This window comes from Aspergillus costaricaensis (assembly GCF_003184835.1).
Source record: "Aspergillus costaricaensis CBS 115574 unplaced genomic scaffold BO79scaffold_11, whole genome shotgun sequence".
Lineage (NCBI taxonomy): Eukaryota > Fungi > Ascomycota > Eurotiomycetes > Eurotiales > Aspergillaceae > Aspergillus > Aspergillus costaricensis.
In genome coordinates this window covers 102,167-116,782 of record NW_020291811.1, presented here as the reverse complement: position 1 = coordinate 116,782, position 14,616 = coordinate 102,167, and the positions used below count along the sequence as shown (strand labels likewise).

The 14,616-nt window shown below is 49.8% G+C and overlaps 6 protein-coding genes across 6 annotated transcripts; 4 read left to right on the top strand and 2 right to left on the bottom strand.

The window, feature by feature from the left end:
• Window positions 1–1,474: 1,474 nt before the first annotated feature.
• On the bottom strand, window positions 1,475–3,684 carry BO79DRAFT_236806 (uncharacterized protein; the record flags this gene model as incomplete). Its single annotated transcript, XM_025684622.1, has 4 exons — window positions 1,475–1,847; window positions 1,929–2,220; window positions 2,267–2,690; window positions 2,739–3,684. The coding sequence occupies 4 exons, from the start codon at window positions 3,682–3,684 to the stop codon at window positions 1,491–1,493; spliced, it is 2,019 nt and encodes a 672-aa protein (XP_025540936.1). The 3' UTR covers window positions 1,475–1,490.
• Window positions 3,685–4,036: 352 nt separating this feature from the next.
• On the top strand, window positions 4,037–5,263 carry BO79DRAFT_262598 (uncharacterized protein; the record flags this gene model as incomplete). Its single annotated transcript, XM_025686603.1, has 2 exons — window positions 4,037–4,184; window positions 4,242–5,263. The coding sequence occupies 2 exons, from the start codon at window positions 4,037–4,039 to the stop codon at window positions 5,261–5,263; spliced, it is 1,170 nt and encodes a 389-aa protein (XP_025540935.1).
• Window positions 5,264–5,599: 336 nt separating this feature from the next.
• On the bottom strand, window positions 5,600–6,912 carry BO79DRAFT_227049 (putative MFS monocarboxylate transporter; the record flags this gene model as incomplete). Its single annotated transcript, XM_025683844.1, has 3 exons — window positions 5,600–6,585; window positions 6,619–6,707; window positions 6,776–6,912. The coding sequence occupies 3 exons, from the start codon at window positions 6,910–6,912 to the stop codon at window positions 5,600–5,602; spliced, it is 1,212 nt and encodes a 403-aa protein (XP_025540934.1).
• Window positions 6,913–7,586: 674 nt separating this feature from the next.
• On the top strand, window positions 7,587–8,578 carry BO79DRAFT_170700 (peroxiredoxin). Its single transcript, XM_025679538.1, has 3 exons — window positions 7,587–7,785; window positions 7,842–8,023; window positions 8,081–8,578. The coding sequence occupies exons 1-3, from the start codon at window positions 7,605–7,607 to the stop codon at window positions 8,516–8,518; spliced, it is 801 nt and encodes a 266-aa protein (XP_025540933.1). The 5' UTR covers window positions 7,587–7,604; the 3' UTR covers window positions 8,519–8,578.
• Window positions 8,579–9,168: 590 nt separating this feature from the next.
• Window positions 9,169–11,834, top strand: exg2 (putative exo-beta-1,3-glucanase; the record flags this gene model as incomplete). The annotated part of the gene is made up of 3 exons (XM_025680897.1): window positions 9,169–10,245; window positions 10,295–11,307; window positions 11,362–11,834. The coding sequence occupies 3 exons, from the start codon at window positions 9,169–9,171 to the stop codon at window positions 11,771–11,773; spliced, it is 2,502 nt and encodes an 833-aa protein (XP_025540932.1). The 3' UTR covers window positions 11,774–11,834.
• Window positions 11,835–12,419: 585 nt separating this feature from the next.
• BO79DRAFT_192442 (uncharacterized protein) lies at window positions 12,420–14,587 on the top strand. Its single transcript, XM_025680896.1, has 7 exons — window positions 12,420–12,571; window positions 12,634–13,001; window positions 13,058–13,319; window positions 13,372–13,797; window positions 13,848–13,954; window positions 14,003–14,102; window positions 14,181–14,587. The coding sequence occupies exons 1-7, from the start codon at window positions 12,562–12,564 to the stop codon at window positions 14,321–14,323; spliced, it is 1,416 nt and encodes a 471-aa protein (XP_025540931.1). The 5' UTR covers window positions 12,420–12,561; the 3' UTR covers window positions 14,324–14,587.
• Window positions 14,588–14,616: the final 29 nt, after the last annotated feature.

The following is a 14,616-nucleotide window of genomic DNA, read 5'->3' as shown; positions in this document are numbered from 1 at the left end:
GTTTATAGGTTCGTTCTGGGAGGATGTGAGGGTTGATTGGCCAAAGTGTGATGTGGACGTGACGCGAAGATTGAGTGGTACTTAAGTTGGTTGTAGGTGTTTGATTGAGATTGGGGGTGTCAAGGGTAGTTGTGTGTTTGTTGGTAGAGGGTAGTGCTTGGTTGATGGTAGTGATTGGTGGATAGTATTTGTGGATGAGAGGGTACCGTAGGAGAGAGGTAGGAGGCGGAGTAGAGTACTTGAAGTCAAGGAGGAAGAGAGGCAGAAGCTACGAGAAGGATATATGTAGGTTGAGGAGAAGGAAGAGTTAAGGGACAGAGGTTTCAGCTTAAATAGCCCTGGCGTCTGTATCAGTTTGGAATGATTTGTGAGTCTCGTGTGAGGAATGTCTGCTGTTTAAATATTGAGATAGGATAGTTCAACCCGATCATGGGGATCTGATCCAATCAGCTGCCAAGTCGACGTATATCTGAACCCTGGGTTGCTTTTCCTTCGGTCCTGCTTGATATGCAGGAACCCTGATCAAGATGCTATGTCTGTCCCTCAGCTGTGGAATCTGAGCTTAGGGTAAGAGCCTTTCTCAGTAAACCTGTCTTCAACTCTAAGCTGCCTGAGAGTGATCCAAATGAGGTGGTGTGGCCAATTGATTGATCCAGTAGAAAATGAGGTCGATTTGTATGGGCTGAAATATCTATCGTAAACCCGTGCAGGTGTTGGTGACTTGTATACTCGGAACAATATGATACGTCAGCAATTTTCTCGCAGTGTGGTAAGACCTAGCCTATAGCTTGCGAAGCACACTAATTTAATGCTGGAAATATTTGCGGTGAGGAAATCAGCACAACGAAAGAAACAAGAATGATTGATGAAGAGTAAACCGTAGTAGCGGTGTCTTCAGTTGCGGAGTACCTCAGTATAGTCATCAATAATGTCACCGTGGTAAGAAGTTTTAGGGCTTGAAAGAGCCTCCGTAGCAGATCTTCGAGATGGATGGTTGAATGGAGTAGCTCAAATCTGAGTCATACTTATCGATTTTCCAGAACTGGAAAGAATTCCTGATAGGAATGACAAGCACTAACAATCGATTAGCTAGGAAGATCTTAGGGTACCCTTCCAGGTAATGACAGCTACCGACGGCAGATACATCGGGTCCAATAGTAGTGTTTGGATATTAGAGCTATGACTAACGAAGGGTAAATTGAAGGAGACATGAGCATACAACGTTCTTAATCCGACTCATTCGTACAAATCAAAGTCGTGCGATAAGATGAAGATCTTACCTCGCGGTCGTCATACAGCCTCTGACCTAGACTTTCAGATCTGGCCCAATCCATCCGCTCGGTTTTGAAATTTACGAGTTTAGTTGGGACATCGACTATAAACTGGCGCTTATCATATCGTTTGCCTGACAAATGGACTTGTTATACGGCTCTTCACATTAGGACTGTGATCCGCTTGGGTCTGAATAACCTTCCTCCTTCTTCCTAAGCTTAGTCACCAATACTTCCATCCCAATCAACCCAGTCAAACGTGTTCAGCAGCTCTAAATGCGGATGTTGCGGGAGCTCATCATCCAGGAACGGTGCCACTGACTGCAACTGCTCAGCTCCAGGGGGATCGGGATCCAATATCCGGTCTAGAGACCGACTCAGGATCCTCCGTATGGAACATACCATGCTCTTGCAGGAAGCCTCAGTCTCGATCCAGTCCAGGCATACCACCAGAAGGCTAAGGTTCTGAATTATTGGTGACCGTGGAAGGCGTATTTGATAGCTTTGCGGGTGGGTGGCTTGTCGCAGGAGCTCCAGACAGAGGATGCCGCTTGCTGGAATTGCGTACGACATGGTCTTGTAGTTGTGATAGACACAAAAATAAATGAGATAAATGTTTCGAGTTGTATCATGGATACAGGGAACCCAATTACGTACCAGCCACTCAAAGTCAGCGTACAGACCAACAAATCGGTCTTTTTTCCTCCAGAAGATTAAGGTCAAGTGCAGCATTTCATGACTCACTTCGACAAGGTCTTGCCCGGTGACGATATTGTGTCGCTTCAACAGCCGTTCTAAGAGAAATAGGTTCATGAGAAATTCCAAGCGCGTGAGGATCTGTGCATAGAGGACATATCCGGGAACATTAGTGTTGCCGAGCTCAGACTTCGAAAATTGAATCACCGATGGAAGTTGCATGTATGTATCATGGGTACGTTGCTTCAAGTCTCTAATACCAATGTTAGAAGGTATGTGCGTGGCTTGGAATAACGCACATGGCTCTATTGACGGATCCATCAGCCAGTTTATCCATTGAACTTTCTAAAACCTCCAAGACCTCATGTCGGATACGGGCAAAACTCGTGCGCGATCGTAAGATTGTTGTAGAGTAGATCTGGTTGTTTTTGTTCCATCCGCAGGAGTCTAACTGCGCAGCGGCAGACGGAAGATCGCTATATAATAGGCCATCGTCACTCAGATCTAGTGGCAGTCTGGTAGATGAATATGCCTGACTCAAGAGAGGGGGTCGCCCAGTGAAAGTCGAAATGACCTTGTCAATGTTGAAAACAGCGGCATAGAGCCTCCTTTTCAGTTCGTATGGGAGACTCACAGTTTCTGCCTCTGTTGCAAGCTCGCGATGAAGTCCGAGAGAAGTGGTCACGGCGACTAGCTCGCCATGCTGTGTCCAGTGGGAGAAACCTTACTTTGGTTAGACCAGAGGCATCTTTAGTCTGTAATGTCACGTACTCTTGTCCCCGCTCAGAATGCCCTCCAGAATATTATGCTTGTACAACAGATACACAAAAAGAAGGTTGATGGAGCCAAGCTGTTTGCACAGATCAATGCATAACGATGCACAGCGTTTGAAGTGCGCCATCAATTGTTTGGCGTTGGTAACAGATGAATGTGCCTGACAATAATCGGCAACCGCTTGACTCTCCGACGACGAGGAGATTGCTCCGCAAGCCCAGTAGGTATACAAAACGCCAAGAGTTTCCCATCGCATCTGTGCCCCTGTAAAGGAGGCCAGCCAAGCCTGCGGATCCTCTTTATTTTGTAGCGGTGTTTTGCTATTTCGGGTGAGAATCGCAGCAGTTCCCAGCATATCTTCTTCCGATCGTCGTCGTAGTGCCGGCCGGAAAGCATTCCACATTCTTTCTGATGAATGATGCCCTGCCAGCCGGACCCAGCCATCATTTGGATTGATGTGGCTTGAGAAGAGCATGGAGCAGTTGCGCTCCTCCGGTACATGGCTCAGAATACGAGCGCCGAGCTGCACAAGTGGTGTGTCAACTTGGGGATCTGGAGCCAAGTCTCGTCGTATTCCTGAAGATTTGTTGGCATCCTCCAACTCGAAGCAATCTCCATGTTCCACAAATACCGAGGTGAAGCTCGTTGGTCCCAGGTATTCGTTCGAGCTTTCGATAAGGGGCGTGCTCCGGTCCTCAACCCCGTGGTTCTCTGCGGATGTTGCATGCACCTCAGGATAGGAAACACCTGATCCTACAAGTAACTGCGGAGTTTCTCCCGAGGTCGTGCTTCTCGTGCTATTTGACTGTGACAGGTAGATGCATTCGATTGAATGCTTCTGGCATCGTTGACATGTCGGCTGATTGTGGTCACAAGCTAGTTTCCGTCTGCGACAGGCCTCACAGGCAGCCCTGCGACCGTTGCGCCGCCGCAGAGAAGGCATAGCACCGAAGGTTACCAGATAGCACCGAGACAAATCAAAGAACTTCCACAGCTTCGGTGTGCGGAGTAGATAATGCTAGTCGTTAGTGCCGGAAAGCCACTCGGCGTTCGGGATGACCATAATCATTCCCGATTGGCTCTGCTCCGATAAGCCTCTCCGTAAGGCCTCAAGATCCTGGTAATCAAGCTGGTCATTGGGTGGTGCTTCATTCGTCTCTGGGTTCCTATTAATCATTTCGTACAGCCGAAAGCCGATTCCGATATCCGTACCTTACGGCCAAACAGCATATATCCATGTATTCGACTCGACACCGACATGCCATTCCAATATCCCCAACGATCTATTCACGACAATGGCAAGATCCAAACTCCAGGTACATATACATGGCAATTCAGATGATGCATTATGCGTGTTCTCCAATGGGGATATGATCTCAGGCGAGATCAGTATTCATATAGAGAAAAATAACCACTACTCCGATCTGGCGATCATGCTTGAAGGTAAAGTCCTTACATCGGCTATTAGAGAGACACTGCTAATTCTTTTGCTTAATACAGGAACAACCACAGTATCCATGCAGCATGAAGTAGGAGTCAAACTTCAGAGCACCCAGACTTTTCTGCGTCTCAGCCAGAAGACGCGAGTCGATTCTCCTGGGACTTTTCCATTTACATTTGTCATCCCATCAGCTCTGCCCACTGAATCATGCAGCCATGTCGTGTCCGATCCACTCGTGCAATATGCGCATACAGCGCTGCCTCCTTCTCTTGGGGGGAAACCTCCATGTGCCACAAGAAACAACAAAACCGATATTCTGACACCGAATGCGGTACAAATTCGCTACTGCATCAAGGCAACTCTCCAAGCTTGTCAGCAAGACCAGGAACCGGTGCTCAGCACTTTTAGAGAGATCTACATCATTCCCACACCTTCGTCAGAGAGGCCACCCCCGGCCTTCACTCCTGCAATCAATAACTCGGATAAGCCTTTTCAACTGGCTCTGGAAAAGCATGAATCCCCAATGAAAGCCCAAATCGTACGTAACATCTTCCGGCGAAAAGAAGGCCGCCTCGTCAGTGAGATCCTGCAGGCAGGACCGCTTGCCATGCACCTTCACCAACAACGACCTACAGAGGCTACTATTCCCCTTCGACTTCGGTACTATTCAGCCTCGGGAGTTCACCCTCGCTTACACAATTTGACTATTTCCATACGTGCATCGACATCTTTTGGTCTGTCTCCTAGCCCGGATATCTCTTATCAAACCCTAAGTCACCAATCCAGCGTTTACACGAAGACTCTGCAAATCGCCGCCCAAGACATGTCCAATACAACATGGGAGGCTACGCCATGCCTCACAGAAACGGATCCACAGATTGAGAAGAAGTATGAGGCCCTTGTTCCGGTGTCGTTCAGTCTCTCCCCTGACGGACCTTTTGTGCCCACCTTTCATTCGTGTATGGTGGGCCGGAGCTACGAGCTTGAGTTTCGAGTATACTATCAAGTCGGATGGGAACCGATCTTTCCACGTCGAATTACGACCACTGTGCCCTTGGTAATTACGATGAGCAACAGATAGAATTTCTGCATTTGAGATTGTATGTCAGTGTTATGGATTGCTGGTATGTAATCCCGAGTATATAATTTAGGTAGGCCAGGTATTTTCAGGGAGAGGGAAGTCAATGACTACAGTATTGTTGGTGCTCTAATCTATTGAATCGTTGTTGGCTAGTATAGTTTTTATAATCATGTTTAGCAAGCTATATAGTATACTATAAATTGCGCGAAGACCAATATTGATACCTCTACATCTCTCATTGGAATGGATTGAATGTGAACTAAAAGAATACTCCTTCCAAAGAGGACAAAGAATTCAGCATTACTGGAGTACAATATTTCCCATTAACGAGGTCCCTCAGTCCTTTTTCGACATTCCTGCAAACAGCAGCAGCACACCCGTAGCTCCAATACTAAGCCCTGAATATAGTTGCACACCCAGATACGACCCCGTATTATCCAGAATGGCACCTGCAACAGGTGAACCACATAGGGACCCCAACCCACACAACACCGAACACATACCCATTCTCGTTCCCAAGGTTTCAAGATTCGGAGTGAGGGAGGTCAAAGCCACAGCGGGAAGTGCAACAAAAGCCCCGGAGAAAAGTCCATAGAGGACTGCAAATGCAATTAAGCCGCCGGTGTCCGTGATAGCGATCCAGCACAGCGACAACACGCCGCTGATGATAGCACTTCCCAGAAGTATGTTCAACGGGCCGAGTCTCGGGGCTAGTAACCCCGGAACGATTCTCCCCGGAACAGATGCAGCATTGAGGATTGAGACAAGATAGAAAGCGAGGGGCTCGCCTACAGCATGCTTTTGGATGGCGTAAGCTTCGATGTAGAAGATAGGGTTGAAGAAGCCAATGTAACCGAAGAACATGGCCGCACAGAATAAGGTGTATGGAATCTGTTTGAAGGCAGAGAATTCGGTCAAGACGCGTCTGGTCTTGGGGGTTTGGCGCACGCGCATAACAGACAGGGAAAAGGCAGTCGTTGCGAGAGCTACAAACCCGATGGTTCGTGTAGCCCAACCGAAGCCGATGCGAGGCTGGAGTTCACGGAAGATGATGGGATAGAGGACGCCTCCTAGGCTGCTTCCCGACGCGGCGAGGGCTGTGGCAATTGGACGCCGCGAGGAGAAGTATTGTGGAATTATGGCCACAGACGGGATGTAGAGACATCCGTTCCCGAGTCCGATACAGAACGCTTGAGCGAGGAGGACTTGCCAGTATGAGGTGCAGGCGCTGAGTGTCATGAATCCGACTACGATGAGGGCGGAGCCGATGAGGATGAGAATGTAAAAGTATCCCGAGTCGTATAGGGGACCGGTAATGACTCCTCATACGAGGAGGAGAAAAGCTTGGATTGCACCAATCCAGGAGATGTCTGAGCTGGACTGGTCCTTAAGCAGGCCGAGTTCATAGTAGGCTTGGAAGGCACCGTATGTGTTGACCATTCCCCTATTATTCGCGAAGGTGGTCATTAGAAGAGTGCTTTGAAGTATAGCGTGGTAGCATGAAAATAGTACCATGAGTTGAAGAAGAGGAAGAACGAGCCTGTCACTTGCAGCCATGCTTGGAGACTACCATTTGGCGGCGTAGTATAGGCCGTATTCTGCCCATTGATCTGCGCGTTGGCCGCTTTGGGCGATTCAAGCTTTTCCATGATAATGATGGTTTGTTCCGACTATCAATTCTCGAATACAAGAAAGAGATTGAGGCTGCTCAGTGTGGTATCTGGACTGCTTGACTGCTTCATTGTTGTTATATATCTGGGTCTCGGCTCTCGGCTTCGGAGTCAAAACACCATTCGGAAACAAGCCCATCTAAATAATTCCTGTCCACGCGTTCTGACTTGGCTGTTCACCCAAATCCGAGCGGATCTACTTCTTTTGAAATCTTTTCGGATGATGCTAAGCTAATGTCCATGTTAGCTGCGTACTATGACAGTCGCTCACTATATGACTTTCATATGTGACTTTTTAGCCCAATTTCTGCTAGGAGGTCGGATACCACTCGAGGATTGGGAAACATCTTTTGACGGTATGGATAAGATCTGTTCCTTAAGCTTGGTGCGAAAGACGTTACAATGAGATCTAAACAAGCGTAGCTCTGCTAAAGAGCTGCTAGAGGATGAGTGGATCTGTGAGCATACAGGATAGAGAGGGCTAAATCTTTAAGCGCTTGGCATCCTCAGGCATATATTTGTCTGCCTCAGGAATCAGCACGTGCGAGCAGCCGAATCCGGTTAGTGTTCCCCCACTGATGCAATCACGCAAACAGCTTGTTGGAGCAGTGGAAGCTCTCGGAACGCTTCTTTTCTCTTCATCCCATCTCAATTGCTCCAGATCAAGCACAATGGCATCAATTCTCCCCCGTGTTGGCTTCCGCGCCTTGACCGCTCTGCCCAGAGCCACCCCCCTTCCCCGGGTGTCTTTCACGCAGCTTCCTCGCGTGCAGCCCCGCGTTCAGCCCCTCACTCGCCGGTTCCTCACAACCATTCCCCAGGAACAGCCTCGTCTGCGTCTTGGATCGACCGGTAGGTCTACCTATTCAACTACCTTGCACCACTTGGATGCATACTGATCAGCGTAGCCCCCAACTTCAAGGCCCTTACCACCCATGGCGAAATTGACTTCCACGAGTTCATCGGCAACAGCTGGGCCATTCTCTTCTCCCACCCGGCCGACTTCACCCCCGTCTGCACCACCGAGCTGGGTGCTTTCGCCAAGATGAAGGATGAGTTTGAGAAGAGAGGCGTCAAGATGATCGGTCTGGTGAGTGGTCTGGTATTAGAATTTCTGGTCTGCCGCTAACAGTCAATGAACATCTAGAGCGCCAATGACCTCAGCTCCCACGACCAGTGGATTGATGACATCAACGAGGTTGCCAACACCAACGTTCAGTTCCCTATCATCGCCGATGCCGACCGCAAGGTCGCCTTCCTTTATGACATGGTCGATCAGCGCGACTTGGACAACATTGCTGAGAAGGGCATCCCGTTCACCATCCGCTCCGTCTTCATCATCGACCCCGAGAAGAAGATCCGTCTCACCATGTCGTACCCTGCCTCCACTGGCCGCAATTCGGCCGAGGTCCTGCGTGTCATCGACTCCCTGCAGACTGCTGACCGCAAGGGCATTGCCACTCCCATTGACTGGCAGGTGGGCGAGGATGTGATTGTTCCTCCTTCGGTGTCGACTGAGGATGCCAAGAAGAAGTTTGGCGAGGTGCGCGAGCTGAAGCCGTACCTGCGTTATACCAAGTACTAAGTGCTTGGGTGAAAAGAGGGATTGTAACAACAAAACATGTGCAGCAAGATATATAAAAAGGGAATAATATTGTTTCTAGAACACCCCTGGTGTAAAGAAGGTCTATTAACGTAGCCAGTCAGGTGATAACTCCCCAGGGTCCAGTCCCTGAATAGCCCGCACTAGTCCCAATCCAGCCACACCCCAAAAACGACCGACTCCGCACTAGACCCAAAACAGCAAATCCAATACAAAAAGGGTTTCAAATCGGGCGAATTTCTGTTTATCGCCAGACGCGCCGCCGCCTTGAGCTGACATGTCCTTTTTCTCTCTTCATTCATTCAATTGCTCCCGGTTCCTGGCGATCCCGTCTTGGTTACCCCGAGACTGCTCAGCTAATTAATTAGCCATACTCCGGAGATCGTATCCCATCTCACCCGATTTCCCGTACATTCCGTCCACTGTTCTCCTTCAGGGGCACTCCGTCAGCGTGGGACGGTGGCAGTTCTAGACTGTGACCGGCGGGGCAACCCAACATTCCACACTGTGTTCTCGCCCCGGCACACCCGGATCTGCCGATTGGATTTGATTAATTTACTTTATCTGACGCCCACATTCCTTTATTCCTTTACGCCTCTTATTCGTTCCGATAAAGTTCCCGGCTGCACTGCATGCCGAGCCACTCCCGCAGTCGGGACCGGTTGAGTCCCAGCAGCGAGCTGGACGATGCCGATCCCGTTTACTCTCCCTCGGTGTACCAGAGGGAACATTATAATAACAACGATTCGTTGTTTGACTCCGCTGAGGAAGACTACGCCCGTGCACCACGAAATGTCTATAGTTACGAGACCCATGATGAATATCACGATGACGATGATGATGATGATGATGATGATGACAATGTCCATGAGGATGACCACGACCGTGAATACGATGATAAGTTTGGGGAGCCTTGGGTTCCGTTACGCGCTCAGGTCGAAGGTGATGCATGGAGAGAGGGGTTTGAGACTGCCATTCCCAAGGAAGAGGATGTTACTCAAGCGAAAGAGTATCAGTACCAAATGAGCGGGGCGCTTGGTGATGATGGACCTCCATTGCCATCCGGGTCTCTGGGTAAGGGAAAGGGAAAGAAGCGATTGGATCGAGAGACGCGACGGCAGAGGAGGAAAGAGAGGCTTGCGGCGTTCTTCAAACATAAGAACGGAGGTGCATCGGCGGGATTGGTCAGTGGGGATGCCCTGGCAAAGCTGCTTGGGTCACAGGATGGCGATGAGGATTGCTTGAGCCATCTGGGCAGTGAGCGTGCGGACTCAATGTCACAAAAGAATTTGGAGGGTGGTAGGCAAAGGAAACTTCCGGTTCTGAGTGAGGAGCCAATGATGCTTCGGCCGTTTCCTGCGGTAGCGCCGACGGGACAGACGCAGGGTAGGGTAGTGTCTGGGGCGCAATTGGAACAGGGAGGCCCCGGTATCGAGATGCGACATCGTGGTGGAGGTGGGCCGCCTACAGAGGCGTTGCTCCAGAAAGAGGGTGACTGGGATGGTAGCACGAAAGGTTCTTCTGCCTCTACGAGGCCGTCGTTCTGGAAGCGATATCACAAAACCTTCATCTTCTTTGCAATATTAATAGTCATGGCAGCTATAGCGATCCCAGTGGGAATCATCGAGGCAAGAAGGCTTCATGGAACGAATGGAGGCGACAATACTTCAAATTCTAATCTGAAAGGGATTAGTCGTGATAGCATTCCGGTATGTTTGCTCTACTTTCCCATGCTTGGAGAGATACTGACCATAACAGGCCTATGCTAGAGGGACGTACCTCGATCCATTTACATGGTACGATACCACTGATTTCAATGTGACCTTTACAAATGCCACCGTTGGTGGTTTGTCTATTATGGGTCTGAACTCGACGTGGAACGACTCAGCCCAAGCGAACGAAAACGTGCCACCTCTGGACGAGAAGTTTCCGTACGGGTCGCAACCTATCCGCGGTGTCAACCTTGGAGGCTGGTTGTCGATCGAGCCCTTCATTGTCCCTTCGCTTTTCGATACCTACACTTCAAGCGAAGGAATAATCGACGAGTGGACGCTATCCAAGAAACTCGGCGACTCGGCTGCCTCAGTCATCGAAAAGCACTATGCCACATTTATCACCGAGCAAGACTTTGCTGACATCAGAGATGCCGGTCTCGATCACGTTCGGATCCAGTTTTCATATTGGGCCATCAAGACATACGATGGCGATCCGTATGTCCCAAAAATCGCATGGCGCTACCTCCTCAGAGCTATTGAATACTGCCGCAAATATGGCCTCCGAGTCAACCTCGATCCCCACGGAATCCCAGGGAGTCAAAACGGCTGGAACCACAGCGGTCGACAAGGTACGATCGGCTGGTTGAATGGCACCGACGGGGAACTAAACCGACAACGATCTCTCGAGATGCATGACCAACTCTCGCAGTTCTTCGCACAGGACCGATACAAGAACGTCGTGACGATTTACGGCCTCGTAAACGAACCGCTCATGCTTTCCCTGCCTGTCGAGAAAGTTCTTAACTGGACAGTAGAAGCCACCAACTTGGTGCAGAAGAATGGTATTAAAGCTTGGATCACCGCCCATGACGGCTTCCTCAACCTAGCGAAATGGGATAAGATGCTCAAAACTCGACCGAACAATATGATGCTTGATACCCACCAATACACCGTCTTCAACACGGGCGAGATCGTCCTCAATCACACCAGAAGAGTGGAGCTCATCTGCGAAAGCTGGTACTCGATGATCCAGCAGATCAATATTACCAGCACGGGGTTCGTATCCATCCCCAGTCCATCCCACCATCACAAGTTACTGACCTTATCTAGATGGGGCCCAACCATATGCGGTGAATGGTCCCAAGCCGACACCGACTGTGCTCAATACGTTAACAACGTCGGCCGCGGTACTCGTTGGGAAGGTACCTTCTCTCTTACCGACTCGACTCAATACTGTCCCACAGCGAGTGAGGGGACCTGCAGCTGCACGCAAGCGAACGCTGTCCCCGGCGTCTACTCGGAAGGATACAAAACGTTCCTCCAAACCTACGCCGAAGCACAGATGTCGGCTTTTGAAACCGCCATGGGGTGGTTCTACTGGACCTGGGCAACGGAGTCTGCAGCACAGTGGAGCTATCGGACGGCGTGGAAGAACGGCTATATGCCGAAGAAGGCCTATAGCCCGGCCTTTAAGTGCGGGGATGCCATCCCTAGTTTTGGCAATCTGCCGGAATATTATTGAGACTTCATCTGTTGTCTCATCTTGGGCTTTGGCGTCGGTAGTCATCTATTATTGTTTTATGAGCGTTTGTCATTGCATATAGGGTTTCTTTCTCTAGATGATATACTCATTATTCCTAAATAAGTTCGTTTAAGTACTGGATCGACCTGTTATATCTATATTGAATGCCAAGAATGGCCCTTCCAAAACGTGACGGATAGGCCCGACCGTGGCTCGGATTCCTTCATTTAGCGAATGCGGGGATCTAATATGGGATGCGGGGGATGACCCGACCGATTCCAGACTAGCCCGCGCTCACCTCTACAAGGCAAGTCTTTCCGTGTTTCCTCATCCAATTTCTCACGCTCTCAATGGCACCTGAACCCCCATGACCCCATCACGCAAACCACGACATCGTCTGATCGCTGGCTGGTAATTATCCAACCACCTATCATCGTTCCTAGATTGCTACGCTAACCCATCCCTCCAGTCAAAGATGTCGGAGTAAGTTCCTAGACCGCCCTCCGCTCTCTCACTTACACCGAAGGCGATGGAAGAGATTCGTATATGGACTGATTCTTTTCTTGTTTAGTTCGTCATCTGAAGTGTTCGTACTCCCCACAAATAGGTCTACCGTCTTGAACTGACACGTCTATCCTACAGGCGACACCAACTCCCCAGCTTGCAGCCATTGCCTCCGAGCAGGTATAGACTGCGACAGAGGAGTAAACGTGCGCTTCCGGAACGGACTAGACATCTTCGGTGATGATGATACTCTCTTCCCGGAAAGGGATCTGTGGCCATACTTGATGGGTCCACGTTAGTGATTCTTTATCTCTTGGCGGTTGGTGGTGTCAAGCTGACCTTCTCAACTTCTGAAGTGAGGTTCGTTGACGAAACGATCATCATCAAACGATTGTATGAGGCGGAAGAGCCAGAGCATAATGACCCAACAGAGCAGTCTCGTGGAGTCAATGATGCACCTATAACTCCAGTCGGAGTTGTCAAGTACCATAGCCTCGCACAGTATACGTCGCCCTTGACGGATGATACCCCTCCGATGCAGACTCTGTGCCATGATGGTCGTCTATCTGAGTTGGAAGTGTTGATGGGAAATGCTCTTCAGCATTCTGACAGAGTTACGGGGAGGGAGTTGCAGACTGATGGTTTGGTGCAGGAACAGTGGCTCTCGTTCAACGAGAGAGAAGCGAAGTTGATGCGGAACTATGTTGAAAATATGGCGTTGTGGGTATGAGTAGATGATTGGTGTTTCAAGTTCCTGTTTCTGCCGCTGACCCCTCAAAGGCAGATATAACCGACCCTCATCGACACTTCGAGATAGAGGTACCTGTGAGAGCAATGCAGGATCCCGTTCTGCGATATGCGATCTTCGCTTTCTCCTCTCGTCATGTCGAGCGACAAAGGAAGGGAAACGAAGCGGAGGCGCTGCAATATCATAACCACTGTCTACAGCTGCTGATTCCCACATTATCTGGAACTGGTGGTGATCTGACTGATGTTGTTCTTGCTACTGTTGCTATCCTTCGCCAACACGAGGAAATGGAGTGTATGTGATGCCGTGTTGCCACAGAAGCATTCACGGCGCTGACTTGATATAGATGATGACAACCAATTCCATCTGACAGGAGCAACGCGTATCATGAATACTGTCTCCTCTTTTGGATCCTCCGGGGGATTGGGTGAAGCGGCAGCCTGGCTCTGTCTCCGTGAGGACATTCATGTGTCGCTGATCTCGCAGAAGCCCCTACGAACGAATCTGGAAAGCTTCCACCATTCCGATATCTTTCTAAGAAATGATGACTTTGCGTGGGCCGCTCGGATGGTCTTCCTGTTAGCCAAAGTCCTCAAGTGTGCTTTCAGTCAAATGTCTTCGCCAGAATACACTGCGCTACAGAGCATTGCGCAGGAAGTTGAAGACTGGAATGCCAGAAAGCCGCCATCTTTCCAACCCCTGCGTGAGCTTCCTCGTGGAAAGGATGTCTCGTGTCGGTTCCCAGAGATGTGGATGTTGCTACCGGTGCATGGTGAGTATTCCCACATCCGCCCGATTGCGACTAACAATTCTCCAACTTAGTGGTCGGGACTCAGTACTACCATATCGCCAAGATAGTCCTTGCCTTTGCTTGTTGCCCAAGTCCTCCACTTGCTTACGAGAGTTTCAGAAATTCGCGAAACACCGAGGTACGTTAGTGTGATTCTAATATGATACTTTCTCCTGACTGTAATCAGAAAACGATACGCTATCACCTGTTCATGGTGCTGGGATTGGCCAAGTCAAATCCCAAAGCGGAAAATACGCTTTTCACCGCACGGCATAGCCTAGTAGCGTGTAAGTGACATGGCAGTCGAGTCATGTGGCATGGACTGAGCGCAAACTTTTCTTCTAGTCGACTAACTGTGGCACTAGGGGGCTGGGTCATTCGGCAAAAGGCGGACCAGCAGGCTGCAGAAATTCTCCTGGGAGAGATGTGGACGAGAACGGGATGGGATGTGACGGCATCGATCCAGTCCTTACGAGAGCAATGGGCCGACGAAGAGACGGACAGTTGAACTGACCCGAACATATACCGAGATCCAGGCGTTGTTACTCAAAGAGTGACAGGTGTATCATTCGGCAAAACTGGGCACTATGCGCTGTGCCACCTATCTCGGGATAGGTCGACTCCGACAGTCCCAGCACGTCACCAGCTATTGCCCTTGTGCTGAGCCCAATCAACTGTGGATCTCGGCCAGGCAGCAGTCGCCCGCATTGCCCCTGTGATGAGTCTAACCACGCTGGGATACCTGCCAGGGTAATCAATGCAGAAACGTTAGCAGTGTGTCTCTGTGCTGGACTCTCGCTT